We start from the raw sequence: 23081 nt of genomic DNA on the forward strand, positions 1-23081 counted from the left end.
AGCGACAGACAGACAGACAGACAGAGCGAGAGCGAGCGACAGACAGACAGACAGACAGAGCGAGAGCGAGCGACAGACAGACAGACAGACAGAGCGAGAGCGAGCGACAGACAGACAGACAGACAGACAGACAGAGCGCGAGCGACAGACAGACAGACAGACAGACAGACAGAGCGAGAGCGAGCGACAGACAGACAGACAGACAGAGCGAGAGCGAGCGACAGACAGACAGCCAGACAGACAGAGAGCGAGCGACAGACAGACAGACAGACAGACAGAGCGAGAGCGAGCGACAGACAGACAGACAGACAGACAGAGCGAGAGCGAGAGCGAGCGACAGACAGACAGACAGACAGAGCGAGAGTGAGAGCGAGCGACAGACAGACAGACAGACAGACAGCGAGAGCGAGCGACAGACAGACAGACAGACAGACAGAGCGAGAGCGAGCGACAGACAGACAGACAGACAGACAGAGCGAGAGCGAGCGACAGACAGACAGACAGACAGACAGCGAGAGCGAGCGACAGACAGACAGACAGACAGACAGAGCGAGAGCGAGCGACAGACAGACAGACAGACAGACAGAGCGAGAGCGAGCGACAGACAGACAGACAGACAGACAGACAGACAGAGCGAGAGCGAGCGACAGACAGACAGACAGACAGACAGAGCGAGAGCGAGCGACAGACAGACAGACAGACAGACAGACAGAGCGAGAGCGAGCGACAGACAGACAGACAGACAGACAGAGCGAGAGCGAGCGACAGACAGACAGACAGACAGACAGAGCGAGAGCGAGCGACAGACAGACAGACAGACAGAGCGAGAGCGAGCGACAGACAGACAGACAGACAGACAGACAGACAGAGCGAGAGCGAGCGACAGACAGACAGACAGACAGACAGACAGACAGACAGAGCGAGAGCGAGCGACAGACAGACAGACAGACAGACAGACAGAGCGAGAGCGAGCGACAGACAGACAGACAGAGCGAGAGCGAGAGCGAGCGACAGACAGACAGACAGAGCGAGAGCGAGCGACAGACAGACAGACAGACAGACAGAGAGCGAGCGACAGACAGACAGACAGACAGACAGACAGCGAGAGCGAGCGACAGACAGACAGACAGACAGACAGAGCGAGAGCGAGCGACAGACAGACAGACAGACAGAGCGAGAGCGAGCGACAGACAGACAGACAGACAGAGCGAGAGCGAGCGACAGACAGACAGACAGACAGAGCGAGAGCGAGCGACAGACAGACAGACAGACAGAGCGAGAGCGAGCGACAGACAGACAGACAGACAGAGCGAGAGCGAGCGACAGACAGACAGACAGACAGACAGACAGAGCGAGAGCGAGCGACAGACAGACAGACAGACAGAGCGAGAGCGAGCGACAGACAGACAGACAGACAGAGCGAGAGCGAGCGACAGACAGACAGACAGACAGAGCGAGAGCGAGCGACAGACAGACAGACAGACAGACAGAGCGAGAGCGAGCGACAGACAGACAGACAGACAGACAGAGCGAGAGCGAGCGACAGACAGACAGACAGACAGACAGACAGAGCGAGAGCGAGCGACAGACAGACAGACAGACAGACAGACAGAGCGAGAGCGAGCGACAGACAGACAGACAGACAGACAGACAGAGCGAGAGCGAGCGACAGACAGACAGACAGACAGACAGACAGAGCGAGAGCGAGCGACAGACAGACAGACAGACAGAGCGAGAGCGAGCGACAGACAGACAGACAGACAGAGCGAGAGCGAGCGACAGACAGACAGACAGACAGAGCGAGAGCGAGCGACAGACAGACAGACAGACAGAGCGAGAGCGAGCGACAGACAGACAGACAGACAGAGCGAGAGCGAGCGACAGACAGACAGACAGACAGAGCGAGAGCGAGCGAGCGACAGACAGACAGACAGACAGAGCGAGAGCGAGCGAGCGACAGACAGACAGACAGACAGACAGACAGACAGACAGAGCGAGAGCGAGCGAGCGACAGACAGACAGACAGACAGACAGAGCGAGAGCGAGCGAGCGACAGACAGACAGACAGACAGAGCGAGAGCGAGCGAGCGACAGACAGACAGACAGACAGAGCGAGAGCGAGCGAGCGACAGACAGACAGACAGACAGAGCGAGAGCGAGCGAGCGACAGACAGACAGACAGACAGACAGACAGACAGAGCGAGAGCGAGCGAGCGACAGACAGACAGAGCGAGAGCGAGCGAGCGACAGACAGACAGACAGACAGACAGACAGACAGACAGACAGACAGACAGACAGACAGACAGAGCGAGCGAGAGACAGACAGACAGCGAGCGCGAGAGCGAGCGAGCGACAGACAGACAGACAGACAGACAGACAGACAGACAGACAGACAGACAGACAGAGCGAGAGCGAGCGACAGACAGACAGACAGACAGAGCGAGAGCGAGCGACAGACAGACAGACAGACAGAGCGAGCGACAGACAGACAGACAGACAGAGCGAGAGCGAGCGACAGACAGACAGACAGACAGAGCGAGAGCGAGCGACAGACAGACAGACAGACAGAGCGAGAGCGAGCGACAGACAGACAGACAGACAGAGCGAGAGCGAGCGACAGACAGACAGACAGACAGAGCGAGAGCGAGCGACAGACAGACAGACAGACAGACAGAGCGAGAGCGAGCGACAGACAGACAGAGCGAGAGCGAGCGACAGACAGACAGACAGAGCGACAGACAGACAGACAGACAGACAGAGCGAGAGACAGACAGAGAGACAGACAGACAGAGCGAGCGAGCGAGCGACAGACAGACAGACAGACAGAGCGAGAGCGAGCGAGCGACAGACAGACAGACAGACAGACAGACAGAGCGAGAGCGAGCGAGCGACAGACAGAGCGAGAGCGAGCGAGCGACAGACAGACAGACAGACAGACAGACAGACAGACAGACAGACAGACAGACAGAGCGAGCGAGCGACAGACAGACAGCGAGCGCGAGAGCGAGCGAGCGACAGACAGACAGACAGACAGACAGACAGACAGACAGACAGACAGACAGACAGACAGACAGACAGACAGACAGACAGACAGACAGACAGACAGACAGACAGACAGACAGAGCGAGAGCGTTGCTTGAAAGGCCCAGCATTTTATTTATGCTTGCAGCTCGATGTTTTTAAAACCTCCGATGTTCCTGTTCCAAGTTTCACTTGTTCACAATGCAGGAGACCCTCCCCATTCCCGGGGGCTACGTTCATGAAAAACAGAGCGAGAGCGAGCGACAGACAGACAGACAGACAGAGCGAGAAAAACAGGGTTGGGAAAAAACGAGAAAAACAGACAGACAGGGTTGGTAAAAACCCCGATACACAAAGTTTGAGACCTTGTTGGAGAAATAAGGTGAGAGGAACCAACTCGAAGATTTATCGACTTTTTTTTTTTTTTGCCAAAACTAGAAAAAATGAAAAAGCCTTAAAATTGTACTTTTGTTGTTTTTGATAAATGTTGGAGGTTATTGAGATGACGTCGATGTCCCAGGATTAGGGTCGTCGAGGTCACCAGACTTTGTGAAGAAGGAGATGATATTTGGTCTGCTTTACCTTGGTCTGCACGTCCTGATAGACCTCCGTATGAGGTTACACGAGAGCATCCATCTTCCGCTTGAATTTCAAGCACCTCTCCATGAAGACGAGCGAAAACCTCGCAAGATATGTTCCTCGTTCCACTTTATTTCAAGCGTTCTCTTTCACGCCCCTCAACTTTCTCTTTTTTTTTTTTATTATGAAACATGAATCGTAATCATGATTTTTTTGAATCATAAGCAGTGCGTTGTTTTTTTTTTTTCATGTATCCAGCTGTCAGTTGCCTATACACTGCCCAAATAAAGGTGTACATTAGAAGAATGTGATGCATGCTTGGAACAAGATCGCCCGTTGAGCGGGTACTCTGCTCGTATTATGAATTAACTCCGCCACGACGGTGAGGGAGGTTATGTTTTCACCCCTTTCTGTCTGTGTGCAGGATATCTCAAAAAGTTGTGGACAGGTTCGGTGTGTGACCAGGACGAACTGATTAGATTTTGGTGATTACACGGATCCAGATCCGGCTATTAGAATTTTTTTCAGTGATTCTTCAACGTTAAGAGATCGGGCTAAACTGATATATAGCACGATATCTCAAAAAGTTGTTAACGGATTCGGACGGAATTTGGTGGACACGTTGGGTTTGTGGCAAGGACAAATTAATTCGATTTTGGTGAAGATCCGTATCTGCATCTGGATACGAGAATTATGTAATTCTTAAAGTGATTCTTCACCATTGAGAGATAGGGCCAAAAACGATATAGTACTTACTGTATGCCATGATATTTCAAAAATGTATTGGGCTCGATATGTTCTCATAGATCAGGCATTACGTGGTCGAGGTAGGTGCTCTACCGAGTGCCCTTCTCGTTTTTTCTAAGTGATTCTTCACCCTTGAGAGACAGAGCCATAAATGATATGCAGCATAATATATCAAAAGATTGTGGACGAGTTGTGACAAAACTAGGTGGATGAGTTGGTTCGGTGACAAGAACAAGCCAATTAAATATTGTTTCAGGTCCGGATCCAGATTTGGCCTATCAGTGGGAAACAAAACATAATCGGTTCTGCCTGGCGAAGGTGTATTCCTGGTGTTGGCTTGATGGTTCGGGTGGCGGGCTTTCGATCCTTGGGTCCTGAGTTCAAATCCCGCTCAACTGTTGAATTAATACCAGGTGGGGTTAACTCGGCCTGTCATCCTTCCGAAGTCGGCAAAACGAGTGCCAGCATGCTGGTATCCTGTGTCGGAGTAGCGACCCGTCCAGGATTGTGCCCAATAGCCAAAGAGACTGCTTAAGCAGCAGCAATGCTCTGCGCAGAGAATGGTCCCAATCTCCTCCTCCTCCTCCTCCAGGTGTAGGTGTGCTCTCTACCGAGTGCTGTTCAAGTTGTCACTGTCATCACCTTCGTTGGGTTGGGATCTTCAAACCAGGGGAGTACAAAGTTACTCCCGAGGAAGTTCCACCACTTGTACTTCTCATATTGAAAGGGTTTTGTATCCACAGCCCCCTGTGTAAATGAGATCGAGAATGACCTTTGTATTTACGATGTCGAATTAATTTTGCACTTTGTTTTATAAATTTTAAAAATTCTGTTGCAGCCTGTCTGTATCGGTCCTTGTCCAGGAATGAATCGACTGATGCTGGACTTCAGGTGAGAGAACTTTTTCATCTTCTATCAACAATAATGCTTTTGCCGAGGTTTCCGTGCCGGTCGCCGATTGGACGGAAATGCTTGATGATGATGTTTGGCAACATTCGGTGAAAATACTTGTGCGTCGCTTCTCTTGTGGAATTTCATTTTCTTGTGGAATTTCTCTGCTTCATGGAGAAGAAACCATTCAGACCTTTGCAATCTCTTCCTCGTTCTCAACCAGGTTCTGAGTACGAACCGCTCGCAGGCTTTCGTGAGAGCCTTCTTGCAACAGGCTGTGCCAGGCCTCGGCTCCGAGGAGTCTATTCAGGGACGCCTGAAGCGGCAAGCATTAAAGTTGAAGTTTCGTCCATCTGGAACACCGGGGAATTTGAAGAAGGGTCGAAGGTCAGGATTGCGGGGTGGACGTCAATCACGTGGCAAGGCCCTATCGTCACGGCGACGAAGGAAACTTGGAGCTTTTAAGCTGAAGCCAGAGAGGCAACGGTAAGGATGTAATAATCGAGTCTGTTGGGGTTTTTTATATATTTTTTAGCTCACTTGGAACGTATACGAACACCCCTTCTAATTGGTGGAATCGGCTATTTCAGCCAAACCATTTGCTGACAGGTGTATAAAATCAAGCACACAGCCATACAATCTCCAGACAAACATCGGCAGTAGAACAGGCCGTACTGAAGAGCTCAGTGATTTTTCAATGTGGCACCGTCATAGGATGTCACCTTTCCAACAAGTCAGTTGGAAAGAGGTTTTCCGTGAGGTGTTTTCAATGAGGTGCTACCCCAAAAGGTGCTACTGTTGTGTAGTGCTACCATCTGGAGGTAGCACTACACAATACACATTTCCGTGAGGTGCTACCCCAAAAGAGGTATTTGCTTTCTTCTCAGAAACCCACGCACACAATTTCGATGAAACCTGATCACCGCCTTCATCACCCGTGACGTACTCAAGTTTGTTCATGACATGAAAAGCAATTGGGGTCTCAGGGATTCTGCGTGCGGATTGCCCTCCGAAATGTGTATTTGCTTTCTTCTCTGAAACCACACACACAATTTCGATGAAACTTTTAACTTGACCACAACCTTTTTCACCCGTGATGTATCAAAGTTTGTTCACGGCATGGAAAAAAAAAATCCATAGTTATTTACTTTCTTCTCCGTTACATATTTTGTGGGCCATCCATGCCTACCGGTTGTTCCCTGGTTGTCTTATCCAGCCACTACCTGATGAGCGCCCTGGGGTATTGCCCCCCATTGGTTTAATACATTATATCGCATTAAGCTGAAGAATAAATGGACATTTTGTAAGAGGGATAGACGCGTTTGAGAGACAAAAAAAAAATGACGCGTTCCAACGGCATCAGAAAACAGACCTACCACTGGGAAAATACGTGATGCTCTGGAAACTGCAGAGAGACGGACGATCCCTTCAGGTTGTTGGTGCAGGATGATCCCTTTCACGGGTCGGGGTGCGACAGCTAATTTTATTTTAATTTTTTGACTTCGTATCTCGGGCATCGCTGGGTGCTGATGTTGCAGGACGATTCCTTCATGGGTCGTGATGGTGGCGTGGATGGGAGCCAATTAAGTTAATTTTCTACTTCATATCTCTGGCAAGGCTGGGTTTTGTTGCTTCCTTTTATGCCGACATGTTTCCCTTTTCTCCATCTTTCCAACTAATAACGCTCAGCCTCTGTGAGATGTACTCCATTCTGTATTTCCCTCTTTTAGTTACTCCATTTTTCTACCTTTGCACCACCTGTGGCTCGAGTACATTGAAAGCCTGGTTGGAGGATTCAAATCTAGCAGGTTGGTCGACCTGCACCATGTTGCGTATAGTTTCACAGCTACCGGACCGTGTGCCATATATTCTTACCTGGCTCTTCATCTCTTATTGCAATGCAGTATAAACTTTTAATTACCATGTAAACTCTGATGTCATTGCAAGGTCATGAAGGAAACTCGAGATTACAAAGACCTTGGTTGCATTTCCATATCGGTCTGTGTTATGACTAGCTTCTTTTGTTGTGGTGAGACGTATCGGCATGTTTGTGGTTCTGACAGCTGTTTGCAGACGATGCAAAACAAGCTTCTGAAGGCAGACCTTCATGGTGCCATCGTGAAAGGTGATGATCCATTGAGTTATCACTCTCGCTGTCCCTTTGTGTTGTTCATTTTGGACAGCTGTACATTAATGGAAATGAAGGGTGATCGGTGATGGCGTACTCGCCTCTGAGCCGTCTCTTCCTGGTTTTATTCCCCGCCCAACGAAGAGGACTGTCATCCTGGTGCGTTCCAGGTGGTCTGTTGCATTAGTGAGTATACCATCCTTTGGAAGGGATGTCATTCAGTTCACCGGTGTATGTTAAAAGTTATCTAAGGCACCTCTCTTAAAGAGTAGACCACTGTGTGCCACCACCCTGTGAAAAATTTAAAACACTTCCCGAATATACGGTCACAGTGCATCGATGGCAGAGCCCCATTCCCTCCAGAAATTCTGGAAACCTCCAAGCGGGTGCTCCGTGTGTGCCAATAGAATCGAAGAGCTTGCACAATCACTTTGTGTGATGCCATCGTGTTTTTGGTGGGAGATCCATATTGATCCCATTTGCTTGCAGTGTACAAGTCCCGATGTCCATCCTACGTTGGAACCTGTGGAATTGTTATCCAGGAACTCAAGAACATACTGAAAATCATCACTGCAGAAGACAAGGTGAAAGGTGAGCGAGCGTGCACCTTTTAACGTGATTTTGCATCTTGGGTGGCTGCCTGGAAGACCCAGCTCGATGTTATTTTAAAAATAAACCCCTCCATGTGGCCGTTTCTTTTGTCCCCTCCTGCAGTTCTTCCAAAGCACGGCAACGTGTTTGAAATCAAGTTTGGACCTTTTTCCACTCTTATTTACGGGAGCAAGTTTTGCGTCCGTGCAGCTGAAAGGACGGCCAAGAAATTCAAAACGAGGGGCTCCATCGACCTTTGACTTCCGCTTGTAAATGTCCAAATGGTCCTCGTGCTTCCTTCAAATTGGGATGTTCTGCTGTCTAAGGCCAGTCTCGTGTGGTTTTATGCAGAGCAGACCGGTTTGCGTCCCGACCAATGAAGTGTTCTGAACATTTATATTCCTTATCCTTCCCAATGATTTTGTTACCTTTTCTATGATTGATCGTCCTTGGGTCATTATGCTTGCGCGTAAACATTTGGTGCACATTCTCTTGATTATTTGTATTTTGCTTATTTACTTGGATACCAGAGTCTTAAGGCTGTGTGCATACCTGGGTCCCATGGCACACCTGTTCTTGGTGAGTATACACCCAAGCGAACAAGAAGGCCTCCTGAATCCTCCCAGCGAAGGATCGAACCAAGGATGCTGGAGACGCTCTTGTAATGCAGATACTCATTGGTCGGTGTTTTTTTTTTTGTCATTATTGACGATGAGTTTCCTCCTTACCAGCAATTTTTATGGAACCTCCACGGAAGTCTGTCGTCCGTGTTCCTCTTCAGAAATTTGTCGTGCGCAAAACGCCTGCCATTCCGGACGGTCCTTGGATATTGCAAGCAGGTTCTGCACAGTTGAAGGAGCTGCAACACTGCTATGTTTGGGTATAACATATGAGGTTGTTTAGACTTGACAAACCATGAACCATTGAGTTCTAATGAAAGGGATGAGGTCGTGTTACCCTAGAAAGGCCTTCACAGTCCATGTGGCACTCATTGATTATGAGTGCACATAGAATCGGCGCGCTGCTCCAGCGCATGCTCCCATACCTGACCTGACCTGACATATGAACCAATGGGGTTAGAGGTCAGTTCTATTTGCCTATTTTGTGAAAATAAACCACTGATGTTGCTCACAAGGATTTGTCTTGTTTTTTTTTGTTTGTTTGTTTTTTTTTCCCTGCTTTGTGCTGTTTACCTTTTTGAACTGACAGCGATGACGTAGGTGATCGTGACGATCCCTCGCTGTGCTCGAAGATGGATGTTGTTGCCCGTGCTTCACCCTCTTATATCCAATCACTTTCTCTGTCCTCACTGGTTTGTCTTCACCAGGGGTGAAAACCACCACCCCCCTCCCCCCCGATGCAATCCCTCTTTTCCCCTCCGGCCACATTTTCTGCTTGAGCTCATTTAACCTGTCTTTCCTCATTCTTATTCCCTTTCTTCCATCTGCTGCAGACATTCCGTTCTTTTTTTTCTCGCTCTCTTTATTTATGGTTTTTTTTTTCTTCTTTTCTTTCCAACCAACTTGGCTCCTCGACCGGCTTTTCTCATGCAAAACCTGGCCGCCCACCCGACTTTCTCCCTCAGCTCCTGAACGCACATTTTGCTCATTTTCAACACCATCAACAACCCTTTCCTTGAGCTGAGCTCTTTGGGGGAAATATCTCACAACTCAGGAGCAAACTGCCTTCCCACGTGTACCAACTGTTCTGGCTATCATGGCCTGCATTGAACTGCCTCACAAACCACCCCACCCTCTCTTTCTCCCCCCCCCCCCCTTTTACCCTCTTCCTCCACTGCTACAGGTTCACGTGAACCAAACTAATCTTTTCTGCAACCATGCTGCATCTGCCCTTTGGCTCCTTTCCCATGTTATTTCCTAACCTTCCCCCACCTGACCTGGGATACCTTTTCTGGCTGTTGTCCATTTCAGAAAACCTCTTGCCGTATTTGCTTTGCCATCCTGCTCGGGAAGATGACTTTCTCATTGCCGATGTAGATTTGTGTGGCTTTCACGGGCCAAAACATCCCCACAGCCAAAGCAAATTTCTTGACTCTGTCTTTCCCAAAATCAATTCCTGGATATTTTAGTGTCTTGAGTTTGTTTTGTGAGTCTTTATTTTGCTTTTCTTTCTCAGTGGTGGTTTCCACCATCAGTCAATCGGTCCATTGGCACGTTGCTCTTGGATGATCCATCTGTGATAATAGGATTGAGTGTACGTCGGGGAGGTTCTCCGGCTTTTGATAAACTGGGCAACAACAGAAAAAACGTTTTGTCTGCCACGAAGGGAAATACAGGTGTTCTTGGCTAAACCTGGCTTAACGCTGATTTAAAATATGTCGTCAGAATTTAGCCAGAACGTCAGGTTTTCAAAATATGTATATGTATTAATGATACCCAGCATGCTATATTAGATACTTCATTATTGCAGATCGCCGCATTGTCCATCTAATATCAGTGCTTAGTAATTACTTTCACGTCTTATTTAGACAACAATGATTGATCTCCATGTATAATGTGTAGTTTACAAACTAATAACATAAGTTGCAGAAAAGGAAGTTAAGAAAACATTAGAACATGGTAATCTTGGGAAGGGTGTAAACTCGATAGAGAAATCTGCCCCATTGTGAGTGATTCAGAAACAACACTTCAACTTTACACTCTTCCTTTGAATATAGTCAGCGTAGGCACTGTTCAGACGTGTTCAGAAGTGTGTGAGACACTTGCTCTTGTGCTCGTGTGTGGAATTGGTCTCCCGTTGTAGGAACCAGCAGTAATCACCCATCATGTTTGGGTTGAATCAGCCTTGATATCTACTTTCCATGACCGAAATGTCTTGGTGGAACCTTTCACCATGCTCATCGCTGACCTCACCCAGATTAGGTTGTAAGAAATCGACGATGAGAATGCAAGAAGTGCTTTTTAAGAGAGAAATCCTGCAGCCCAGTCACTGATCGGCCTTTAGCGTACTGTTCAGCTCTATGGTTCCCAAGAAAGTTCTGCACAACTAACCCAAATGCTTCCCATGCTACAAACCCAAATGGGTTCAGTTTATTTTTGAACTCGGCATCACACATCAGTTCTTGGATCTGGGCGCCAAAAGAAATGCCTTCTCTGACTTCAGCATCAGTTTTCTCTGCACCAAGCCTCTCTCTGAGATATTGGAACAGATTACTGTCGGGATCCAATGCCTTTACAAAGTTTTTCATAAGGGTTAGGGTTAGTTAAAAATTGTAACGTCACATAGAAAATTTTACTGAAAAATTAAAAGCTTGGTCAGTTTTCATCCATTTTTAATAACTTAAAGTGCACTCTAAAGCTCTTTTTATGAGAAAAATGTTCTACAACAGTTGTATTGCTATAATTGAAACTAAAAATATAGAAAATAGCAATTTATGATCACTCAAAATCACCCACCAGGGCAAGCTACAATCGGACCACATGTATCACTCAAAATCCTGATGTGCTGAGAAAATTCTGACCTCACATTTCGAATCGGCATACTCGATTTAGTGTAGAACATATGTTTCCACCCCAGTAGCAAAATCTTTGTTGTCCAGTATAATCGGTGACATCGTATAATGCTGTTGTAGCGGTGATTTCATTGTAATGCCGATTGTCATCCCAACAGAGGCCGAGCAGGTACACCATTGCTCACAGCCGTTGCTGACTACCGTTGCCTCACTGCCACGTGTCACCTGAGTTGGCACATGATGGCATATTTCTTGCTGGCAAAAGTGCTGCACTTCAACTGCCTTTATGAGCAGGAACTCTCCTGTTTCCCTCCTGGGTCATCTTGAGAGTATTACAAGGTTTAAAGGTTTGTGCATTAATTCTGGGTGTGATGTTTGCTTTCATTTGCCATGGCCTTTCTATGCCTGCCATCCAAAGTATTCCAACCTAATTCTCAGGTTATGGCCTTTTCCTCTTTTTTTTTTTTCATCCTATTGATGATGAGGGGGGAGGGGGGATGTAACTGATCACTTTTACGATGATTAATTTGCATGCATTTGTTTTTTTGATCTGATCTGATGGCAGTTTCCAGTCTGAAGACCCAGATGGAATCTGAAATCATTTATTTATTTACTTGCGGAGGGGGGAGGGGTACCCGGCACTGCCCGTCTGGGTGAGCTTTTCCCAGTGGAGGTTTCAGTTCGTGTTGGACATTGAAATGCTCTTGAGTTATTGGCCTCATGGTGGTTACCTTTTGCTTGTGTGCTGTTTTTCATCACTGCCTGACCCCATATCCAAATGTACAATTTATAGTGGCCTTTGGCAAGACCATCGGATGTCAAGGCCAACATTTGGTAGCTTTAACCTTTGCCAAGATTATGAAGTACCTCCACCCATTATTTGAGACCTCTGTACGTCACTCTTTCACAGCTGAACCGTAGCATCCAAACACGAGAAATGACTTATGAGATCAACGAATCCTTTGCTCCTTTAGTTTGAGACGATGGCTGTTTATAAATGTAAACATAATTTCAAGCCGAAAGTTTTCATTGATTAATCTTTGCCGACACCGAGTCATCCCTTTCCATTAGGCCATGGTTTTATTTTGCTTTTTCCGTGTTTCGCCCTTTTTCCTTCCTCGTTCTGGTCCATTGCAATGACTGTTAACCGATACGCCCATGATGACAGCTCCTCTGTTGTACAATTCTGTTCCGAGTCGTGATCGTTGGATGCAATAACCAGCGGTACCCATATGGTGGCGAGTTTGATCTCCGTTGCGTTTGACTGTTTCACTGCTGTTTCTGTTGCTTCTTCTTACAGTCTGTTATGATCTCCTTTTATGAATTGTGATTTGTATTAAACCGTCAAGCGATTCCTTTGTTCATGTGTTGATTGTAATCTTGGATTCTTCAGATGCTACATGGAATTGAATCCACGTCTTGGTGCTTGCCTTATACTTGCGGTCATCCCTTGCACGTGTTAACGCCAAGGTTCCATCTTGGCCTTCAGACTGGAAACTGCTCTGTATCGGTGGGCGACTGCCGTGGTTCATCAAAGGCCTTGCTACAATCTGTGCCTTCATCATTGTTTTTAATTCTTTTTTTTTACAACCTTATGGGCCAAACTTTATGACCAGCTTGGCGCAAGTGAAAATGGAGATCTCATGTCGGATCCTTCAACGGTAATTCCGTATTAAAACGAATTACCTGGCTGCCAATGCATCGCCATCTGCTTGTCAAAAGCAAACTTTTCTTGAGAATCGAAATTGATTTCATGTCATGTCAGTTACGCCCTCTCCCGAATCACTGACTTGGGTCGAATGACTGATTGAGACTTTCCCATGCAATCAAACCTGGCACCATCACTACAGAAGTTTACACACGCCAAAGTTTAAACAGCTCTGTTCTGGCTCACCCTTAACAGGTGTGCAAAATCTCACATTCATTAATTTATATATGGATGTATGTACTGTATGTGTGGCACGTGGAGGAAAGCACGAGCCCATGGACATAAAAGTGGACCCCACAATGCGAAGACCTCACTCTGCACCCCGCCCCAGAGATATCTTCAACGGTGGGTGGTGGGGCCATCCGAATGACGGTTGGTAATGACCTACAAACCGAATGCCGGTGGGTTTGATTCAGAGTTTTCCTTCTCCCATGTGGATCCTTTACCGTGGCTCCAGTCTGGTTTTAAGGTGCCGCAAACTCCCCTTTCACACCCCAGCCAGTTGTTTGTACAGGATTGGAATGAAAAGCCACACAGTACGAGTTTGGCTCGAAGAGTCCATTTGAGGCACTGGCCATAAGGGGGGTATTTTCGAGGGGGTTGAGATGCTCATTCCTCAACCCTGCCACAATTATTCGTAGAGCTCTTTTGACCCCAAACTCTCCTTATTGCTCTTGAGTTAGTGTAGAAAAACTTTTGACTCTCATGTGGGACCATCGATATACGATTTGGGAGAATTGTGCTAACAAATTTAGTTTAGGCCGATCCTTGGTGAAGATTGCCAGGGTGTGCAACATTTTGGCTTTATACGAGTACACATTTGAGTTGTAATGCAAACATATGGACACAACTGAGCAACATTGTTAAACTACCGCCCCCCCCCCCATTTCTCCTCCCAATGGGATCATCTCACAAACAACCATTGTTCCATGTATAACTGATTATTTTAGTGGTTCCTTAATTGTAAATAGGAAGAGAAACTGCTCTACCTCAAAATGCATTCCATGAGGCATTGAAAACCTATCGTTTCCAGTTTCCCACAGGATAGGTGGGCAGAACACATCTTCTACAGCCTGATCGCCAACGGCTCGTCACATTTTTCTGTCAACAATCGTCCACGGGGGGCGGGGTGAGGAGGCAGACAATGCAGTCAATTGCGGTTCAAACAGCTGGATGGGTTCTGGTGCACTGTCCGTCCATCTATTCTGTCCAAGCGGCATTTGCCTTTGCCCGGGATAGCCAATTGGCCGGAAGGCATCCGGTCCCTACAGCACTCGGCTGTCTGCCAAAGAAGGGTCACCATTGCCTCATGGGGTTCTTTGAATTGAATGACTTTTTCTGATGTTCCAGCTGCATTCTGAATGGATCGGGCGATGGAAAGTGATTATGCATCCCCTCTTCATCGAGCAATTTGAAGACAAGTTTTTAAATCAAAACTCCTTTTTGGTAAGACGATACCTTTTCTTACCTTTACCTGACCGGATGGTTCGGTTGTCCACGCATGATGATTTTGTTACCACAATGACTTGTGAACCGCTGAAGGAATTTTTACCAAACTTGGTAAAAAGATGTATCATGATGCAAAGTTGAATTGAATCGATTTTGGGGTCAAATGTCATGTGGAGGCATTTATTTCAAGTTGTCCGTGCATGATGAGTTTGTTCCCACGATAACTTGTGAACCACGGAAGGGATTTTGACCAAAATGGCACTGTAACACGAACATGAACCGATTCAATTTTAGATTGAAAAGGTCATAGGTCATGTGCCCTTTGAATATCATTTTGCACACTATCACTCGAGTTGGAAGCATCTGATGTTGTCTGTCGTCTACTTATCTGTGTTTTCTCGCTCGTTCTTGATCCCACTCTCAAGGGGCTTTTAATTTTTCATCTAACCTTTAATTGAGATTAAACATAACAGTGGGATAACATAAGACACGTAACGTGGACGGAAGCATATCAATGAACACATTCGAGCCAAATTCGACTTTCGAGTTTCTAAATCTCAAACACCATCCTTTTGGTCAGGCCGAGGCTCGTAGCTGCGATAAAAGAGAGGTATTGGCACCCGAATATGCAGGACCCATGTTGGTCCAGGACCCAAGCACGATCAAAGCTTTCAACACACTTGCAGCTCTCAATGTGCCTTGGTGTGGAGATGTCCCACCCAACCTTGTAGTGGCATGACTGCTCTCGATCCCCATTACTTGATCCCAGAGGTCAAGATATGGATGAGCGATTGCAATACCAAGTGTGGGGGTGAACTCTCAAGGTCACCAGCAGATGAACGTTCCACTACAAGGAGTTTGACTTGGTTGGACAACAACTTTGAAGGCCAAAGTTGTTGAAGCATGAAGGTATCTGCCAGTGAGGCAAAAGCTCCTTTTATCCAAGTCTGTCTTTTATCCCCTCTGATTTGGGGAGTGGGGATGGTCGGAGGTGGTCAGAGAATTGTGGATCCAAAGCACTTTGACTAAATAGTGTCAGTATTTACTCTTGTGTCATCATTAATCAGGGTCTCGTAGCAGCAGCCACCAGAGAGCCACGCAGCTAACGGAATCGATTATATCATCCCCTGATTACTTGTACTTCCGCTGAGATGTCAGGGTTCAGACAGGAACGGAGCTTGAGCAGATAGTAATTAGGTTGTTCTCTTTTAATTCCGAGGTGCTGATTAACACTTCCTTCTCCGTGGTAATCTTCTCGTTCTATATGGCCATTAAAATTGAGCTGAAATGACATCAGGACTTTTAGCAGGTGGTGCACCACCATTTCAGATAATCCCCTATCCATACCCATAATCTTTTCTGTCCCCATTAATCATACCTCACTTAACCCTCTGGCTTGGATTCCCCCCCCCCTCTTTATTGCTATTCATTTATTCCCTTCCTTGTGTCCAGCTATTGTACTGCTGTACCTTTAACCCCTCGCACTTTCACGAGTCTTAGCTTTATGCAAGACAGTAATTTATTTTGTATGCAGCCTGCGGCTGCTGGTTGCATCATTGCTGGGAGCGCAGCTGTGCTGCTGATACGGTGCCTTCGATAGTTCAGGGCAGGAATTCATTTGTTTGGGTGGCCCGGCAGCATCTCGCCTATTAACCCCGTGGGATGTTTAACGTCCATCCGAGGGACGGCACACATATTGATGTCTTATTCTGCCTGCGAAACACCATGATGACAGTTTTGTAGTTGGGCTGAGATTCAAATGCAGACTAGACAGCTCAGAAGTGAGTGTGTGTACCTCTAAGCCATCCTCCCAGCCCTGTTCAAGACTAAAGAGTCCCAGCCAACTTTTGGTTTTGCAAGTTGAGGAAAGGGCCACATGATTTGTTTGCTTTGAAAGCTTTTGAGGGAAATGGCGCTTGGCCTATAAACGTGCGTGCGTTCAAAAAAAAAAATATATATATATATATACATATATATATATATATATATATATATATATATATATATATATATATATATATATATATATATATATAATCAGTGGTGATTGCACTGGGATGGAGTTACAAGTGACCTTTAAAACTTGTGGTTGAGCACAACCAATGTATTGGAAGATCTTCTTACGTTCAATGTCCCAGGAGATGCTGTCTGTTTACTTAAAAGCTTTAATCGAACCTCGTTATTCCTGATATTTCCAAAATTATTTATATGTGCACAATCAAAAACCTTATGGAAAATGTCCATTCGCAAAACTAACGCTTCGCTCCTCTGGACAAAATTTGCTCGACGTAAACTTGTCATTTTGTTTAGAACTCATCAAAAGTCATCCGGTTGGGAGAGGAAACTTGTAAAGTTACAGATGTCTGAACTCGGATTGTTACGAGGGGTTTCGAGAGTAGTCTTGTTTAGCCGTTGTTTGTAGAATGGTCTGACATGCATGACAGAATATTTTGTGATATAACACTGCCAAGATGGAAAAAGAACCCTTATTTTTTTATTATACATGGGCTGGCAGGATAACCTTGAGGTTTGTACACTCCACTCCAAGCTGTCTCCCCTGGGGTTTGGACCCCATATCCAGCTATAAACTCATCCTGGTGTTTCACAGGCAGGGTAATTCATCAATGTATGTGCCATCCTTTGGATGGATGTTAAACTGGGCGTCCTGTCTGCCGGCATTCGTTGGTGGACGTCAAAGATCCCATTGGGTCACACTTGCAGCCACAGGTTTGAACATATGATTTAAAGGCAGAACATGTCAAAGGTAAAACTTGAACAATACGAAGGTTATGATTCCTTTTTTATTTATATATATATATATTTTTTTTCGACTGCCCAGAGTTGCGCAGATGTCCAATGGTGTCCTCATGCTTGAGGAGGTATCGGGTCGAAGATCAGAAATTCGATTATTCGAGCCATCCTCATCCTCCCATCATAGTGAGCGCTTGACACTTGACGTGATGATTTCAGCCATCTCGGAATCCCGAAGGATGTTGTTCAAACCGTTTTATTGGCATGGATGTCGTGGAACGCAACACGATGCATAATTGCATGTCGAAAGGAAAATAAACTTTGAGGAAATGTTTGCAGCAAAAGCGGGACCTCAATTTGATGCCAAACCACAGACAGCTTGCAAATCGCCGATTGGAGCAAGGAGAGGTCGTGCCTTGGAGACCCCCCATGAAGATTAAGCCTCTTTCTGGCCTCCAAAATCAGCTGTGCAGCCCTTTGAACTCTGCTTTCGAATAGTGACCGAAAAAGCTCGATGGTTCCTTTATTCCAAATGGTCACACGTGGTTCCCTCTGTGGAACTACAAGAGCTTGAGGTTCAATTCATGGCAACATAATCCTTTGTTCGGTATCTCTGTCGTGAACTACTGTGCTCGTGTTTGTCTGTCCGACTATCCGAAATCAGGACGTTGTCTTGAATATCAAAATGGCACCAATGATTTTATTTTATTTTATTTTTTTTTATTTTTAAGACATGCACCCCTCCCCACCCTCGCCCAAATTGAACAGGAGAACGTGTCTTAATCCACAAAGGATTCGTCAATAATCTCTTGGTACTATTGTTCAGTATTGTGTGGTGTGAAGAACTAGTCTTGCTGGTGAAGCCTCGTGCCGCTATGTGTTAACGGACAGGTAGAACAATGGATGAAATTAATAGGACATTGATTGACGTATGCTAATGGCCGTGGGAAGTAAGGAGAAGCTGACGTTTCGGGAATTAACCCTTCGTCGGAGTAAAACCCTCAACTGTCAGAGACTGGTACCACACAACCATAATGTGGTACCTCTGAGAGTCGAGCTATCCTCCTGCTTCCATGCATTGACGGAAGCAGTTTGTCATATGTGCAAGGTGGAATAGGTTGTGACCAGACATGCAATGCAGCATTCTTACAGACCCTCCAGGCTAAAGGTCTTGAAATCGTAATTTCTGAACATTATGAACACACCCTACGGCAGTGGCCAGGACGTGGTAGTAGTAGTGGTGGTGGCGGGGTGCATTTTCATTCAATTCAACTTTAAAATTAAAACACTTTATCTCACTATGATGCTTTCCACTTGACCAGGGGGTTGAGAGGGTGAATGTTATGATCCTTTCGATTATTATGAATAATATTATTATTATTTTTAGATGTGTTGAAGTCTACACTCAAGACTTGTGCCATTCCAGTCGCCACCTAGGAACATCAGGCCACAAACAGGTCAGCTTGGCATAACATTTTCTGCAAAGGCCTGGAGCACTTTGAATGTGGGAGACTTGCTATCGAGAGATAGCGGAGGCAAGAAAGGAAAACCTGCCAACTTTCACCTCCGCAAGGAACAGCCTCTACCTGCGATGTTTGCAGGAGACGCTATGGGCGCTGTATTGGATGACACAGCCACACATTACAACACACATTGCTTAGTGAGCACACCAACGAAGGCGGAGAGATTAGTCGAAGGTGACTGCTTACAGCATTATTATTAATAATGTTGATATCATTATGCTATTATCATCATTGCCGACTCACCATTTTGAACATTAGAAATGAACTCTGAAATGAAATGCTTTCGACCTGTTTCTTCTTCACATGGCGTATGGATGACGGCATGTTGTTATTACTATTATTATTATTATTATTATAATGCAATTATTATTTTTATCTTTGCCACCGAAGGTGGAAGGAGGTTATGTTTTCACGCCTGTCTGTCTTTGTGTGCAGAATATCTCAAAAAAAAAGTTGTTGGATGGATTTGGATGAAACTTGGTGGACACATTGGGTGTGTGATGAGGAAGAATTGATTCAATTTTGATGAAGATCCGGATCCAGATACAAGTAATTTTGAAGTGATTCTTCACCATTGAGAGATCGGTCAAAAACCGATGTCAAGATATCTCAAAAGGTTGTGGACAGGTTTGGTGTTTGACTTAGGTGAATTGATTCGATTTTGGTGACGATCTGGATACGAGTAATTTTGAAATGATTCTTCACCATTGAGAGATTGGGCGAAAAATACGATAAATAACAGGATATCTCTGAAAGTTGTGAACGAGTTATGACAAAACTAGATGGATGAGTTGGGTAGGTGAGGAGAACAGACCGATTCGATTTTGGTTCAGATCCGGATCAAGATCCGGCTTTTCAGTGGGATACAAAATGCAAACTGCTAAGTCTGGTGGAGGTATGCGCTCTACCGAGTGCTGTTCGAGTTCATCAAGTAAAGGGTTGGCAGGATGGCTTAGGGGTACGCATACTCGCATCTAAGCTGTCCAGCCTGGGTTTGAATCCTGACCCAACGATAAAAACTGTCATTCCGGTGTTTCACAGTTCGGGTGATTCATCAATGTGTGTATCGTCCCTTGGATGGATATTAAACTGGACTTCCCGTCTGCTGGCATTAATTGGTTTATGTTAAAAATCCCACGGAGTCCTTCGCGAACACTGGACGTGTTTATTGCCGACACCCTGAACAAATTCCAAATTGTTGTCCTAACTTCTGCTGGGAAGGCAATGGCAAACCACCCACTATAATCTTTGCGAATAAACTGCTTCCACAGTACTGAACCTGCCTTCTGGCACAACTCCAGAATATGAATTATCAAGTAATGTAAAATAAATAACTGGGAAGGTTCCAGGCTTTGCTTCAAGGAAACGTTTCATCAAGACGAAATGCTGTCCCCATCACTTGCATGACCTTTTCTCCGACACATCTTGGGTTTTCATAAGGGTGTGTGTGTGTGTGTGTGTGTGTGTGTGTGTGTGTGTGTGTGTGTGTGTGTGTGTGTGTGTGTGTGTGTGTGTGTGTGTGTGTGTGTGTGTGTGTGTGTGTGTGTGTGGAGTTTTCTTGATTAATAGGGGCGGATGTGGAGTCAACAGGTGGGATTTTACTTTGTATTGAGTGAAGCACCGTGTGGCTCACTCGCACCTTGTGTATTTTATTACTTCGCACATTTGCCCAACTCCATATATCAAAAAAACAAACTGTAAGTGAACTCTTCCACCGTCTGTGGTCTTCACTTTGGATGAAATCTGCTGAGTTTGGTTTTCAGAGCAGAGACCTTCCCACGGTTAAAAGTATAGTCCTCATTTTCAGGTGCATATTTCGAATACCATGGTTTACTTTGGATTGTTTTTAATGGCTTTCTTTTCAGATCTTCTTTCGAGTGTAGTTTTGTTGTGTCGAAGTCATTCTTTTGTTTTTATGTTTTTGTGTTTTTTTTTTTCCAACTCCCCCTCCTCCTGCATGACCTGTAGGAGTGTGATGAGTTTTTTGTGGTTGGAATGTGGCCTGAAATCTCTTCCTGCCTTGCATTGGACAAGATAGCCTGTTTTTAGGATCACTTAAGGACAATGAATGCAATTTATGGAGAAAGCTCTTACATGGTGCTGTGCGTTTCACCACAGAGCGGTCATGGAGTTCCCGCGTCGTGTCCGCTCGGTGTCTGCTCTGTGTCCTGTGAGGATCCTACACTGCATATACATGAGTCTGTCCATTCATCGCACTCTGAGGGATACGCGGGGACCATTTGTCACGCATTGCGCGCGTGCACCTACATGAGACAGCTCAGGTTCTCAAGCCACCCAGCAGATGGTCCATTTTGGAAGCCAATAATGCGTATCGATGAAAAGCTTTCTTCACTTTAAAAAAATAAAAAAAGAATAAAAAATCTCGTTTGTACGTATATCATTGCTTTCTCATTCCTGATTGTTGGAAGTACTTCTTGTGGAATGCTATTCCTTGAGGATTTGTCCGGTGGGGTTTTTCATGCTCAATATACCAAAGACATTCCCTGGAAACTTTGAAAAGGAACTTGTAAGGAAGACGAAGCTTTTTGGAATGAAGAAGTCAGCTGTAATATATTTATTTGTTCATTTAATTATTTTGTTTTGGGATGTGGGTGGGGTGGGTGAGAGGTTGGTGGTCTACATTTGACTGGTCTGTGGCTTTGGCTTTTTCGCACCGAACCAGTCCGTTACTTTAGCGACTTCTTACCTGGCTGGTCCTTGGCTTTGGCTTCTTTACACCTGGCTGGTCTTGTCGCTGGACCAAGTTAAATATGATTTGGTAGGTGGTGAATTTTACCAATTTTTTGCTGCATTTGTACTTCATCTGTTCTGTCATTGGTTCCCCCATAACGACCCGGCTGTGGAGCAGGAGAAGTTTAAATTCCCAGCCTCATCTCATCCACTCGAGGCTTGGATTTATCGTGACCCAGATTCTTTTCTTGTGCTCGTTTCATCCACGATATAACCGGTGGAATGATTCGAGCTCGTAGTGCGCCCATAAAGAAAATGCAGCCCTGCGACTCCCCAGCCAAATCTTACCACAACACAAATGTAACCACACCGATTAGATCGACCTATGGAGATATTCCGAGAGGGACCTGGGTGCAGTGTTTGAATTCGCACTAAAGTTTGTTCCCCTCTGGCTTACGTCTTCATGAGACGAGACGCAGACACGACAAGCTGGCAGTGCTCTGATTGCACTGTTTGTCCACCTGGACGTCCAGCTTCATGGCCAGGACGGCTTCTTGGTTCTAATAAATTGAGGAAATGCTTTATAAGCCCGCGTATGGATTTGCGCAAAAGATAAACATATAAAGTTGAGTTATGGTAGATTCAGAATGTTGTATGAAAAATTACATCCTTCTATCCCAGACATGGAAGAACTTTAAACACAGCTCAGCTCTTTGTGGAGTGAAAATGTCCAGGAAAAGCCACATGGCTTACGGAATGAAATAAAATGTTCCAAATGTCTATTGATGAACGACGATGCTATGAAGTGCAAAGACATTTGTAAGTACTGCGTCTAGGTTTATTTAAAATTGTACAAAACTGTGAAGAATCACGTTAAGACGTGGTTTCTTCGATCACATGATATTCGGTGCGATACTTTGAGCATTTACATCCCCCTCTTATTCTCCACTCGAGTGAAAAAGCTTCAGGAATCTTATAACTTCTTTTTCATTCTTCACGGTGCCCGGATCTCAGTGGGGAGCTTGTACAAGCCTTAGGACAAGAACGTTGAGATGTCGTCGATTTATTTGCCCAGGCAAAAATAGCATTCCTTTCCTGTAGTAATTCCCTGCATACTACTGTAGTAGGACCTGTCACCAACTATAGTATATGAGTGTACAACTTTAACATACTATAGTTCTAACTGTAGCATTTTTGCCTGGGAGTTGTTCAACGAATCGGATTATTTATCAATGATTATGACTGGGAACGTTTTTTAGGTGTTGGTGGAAGACATGCTGTTAACATACCTGTTTGGTCCTGTGACAATTGGTGGCTTTTCGTAGTTATTGAACTGAATGCTGTGGAATTTCAGTTTGCTGTGGTTTCTTAGCGAGCAATGGAATTGCACTGAAATCGACTGTTCCTAATATTATCAAGTTTGTAAAATGTCAAGCTGTGTTGTGCAGCAACCACAGCAGCTCACGGTTTGACCCTTTGCATGGCATTTTGAAACGTTTCTTGATCCACATGAAGAAAACCGTTGGACTC

General features: G+C 45.6%; 1 protein-coding gene and 1 long non-coding RNA gene across 5 annotated transcripts in view; both read left to right on the forward strand.

The window, feature by feature from the left end:
• Positions 1 to 9091, forward strand: part of POP4 (POP4 ribonuclease P/MRP subunit) — a 34682-nt gene extending 25591 nt beyond the window's left edge. Inside the window, exons 2-8 of one of the 4 annotated variants that reach the window (XM_085889919.1) lie at positions 4940 to 5098; positions 5186 to 5238; positions 5462 to 5724; positions 6969 to 7046; positions 7302 to 7363; positions 7856 to 7957; positions 8081 to 9091. In XM_085889919.1, the coding sequence (XP_085746045.1) occupies positions 4940 to 5098; positions 5186 to 5238; positions 5462 to 5724; positions 6969 to 7046; positions 7302 to 7363; positions 7856 to 7957; positions 8081 to 8217 (854 nt within the window). In that variant the 3' untranslated portion in view covers positions 8218 to 9091. Of the gene's footprint in view, positions 1 to 4939; positions 5099 to 5182; positions 5239 to 5461; positions 5725 to 6968; positions 7047 to 7301; positions 7364 to 7855; positions 7958 to 8080 lie in introns of all 4 variants that reach the window. The other 3 variants (XM_085889920.1, XM_085889922.1, XM_085889921.1) reach the window with 3 other exon arrangements.
• Positions 9092 to 17211: 8120 nt separating this feature from the next.
• Positions 17212 to 21421, forward strand: LOC147023917 (uncharacterized). The gene is made up of 3 exons (XR_015060420.1): positions 17212 to 19034; positions 19296 to 19476; positions 20979 to 21421. It is a non-coding gene; the product is annotated as an uncharacterized LOC147023917 (long non-coding RNA).
• Positions 21422 to 23081: the final 1660 nt, after the last annotated feature.

Source organism: Eptatretus burgeri, chromosome 7 (genome assembly GCF_056783735.1).
Source record: "Eptatretus burgeri isolate ZD-2024b chromosome 7, Ebu_testis_v1, whole genome shotgun sequence".
NCBI lineage: Eukaryota > Metazoa > Chordata > Myxini > Myxiniformes > Myxinidae > Eptatretus > Eptatretus burgeri.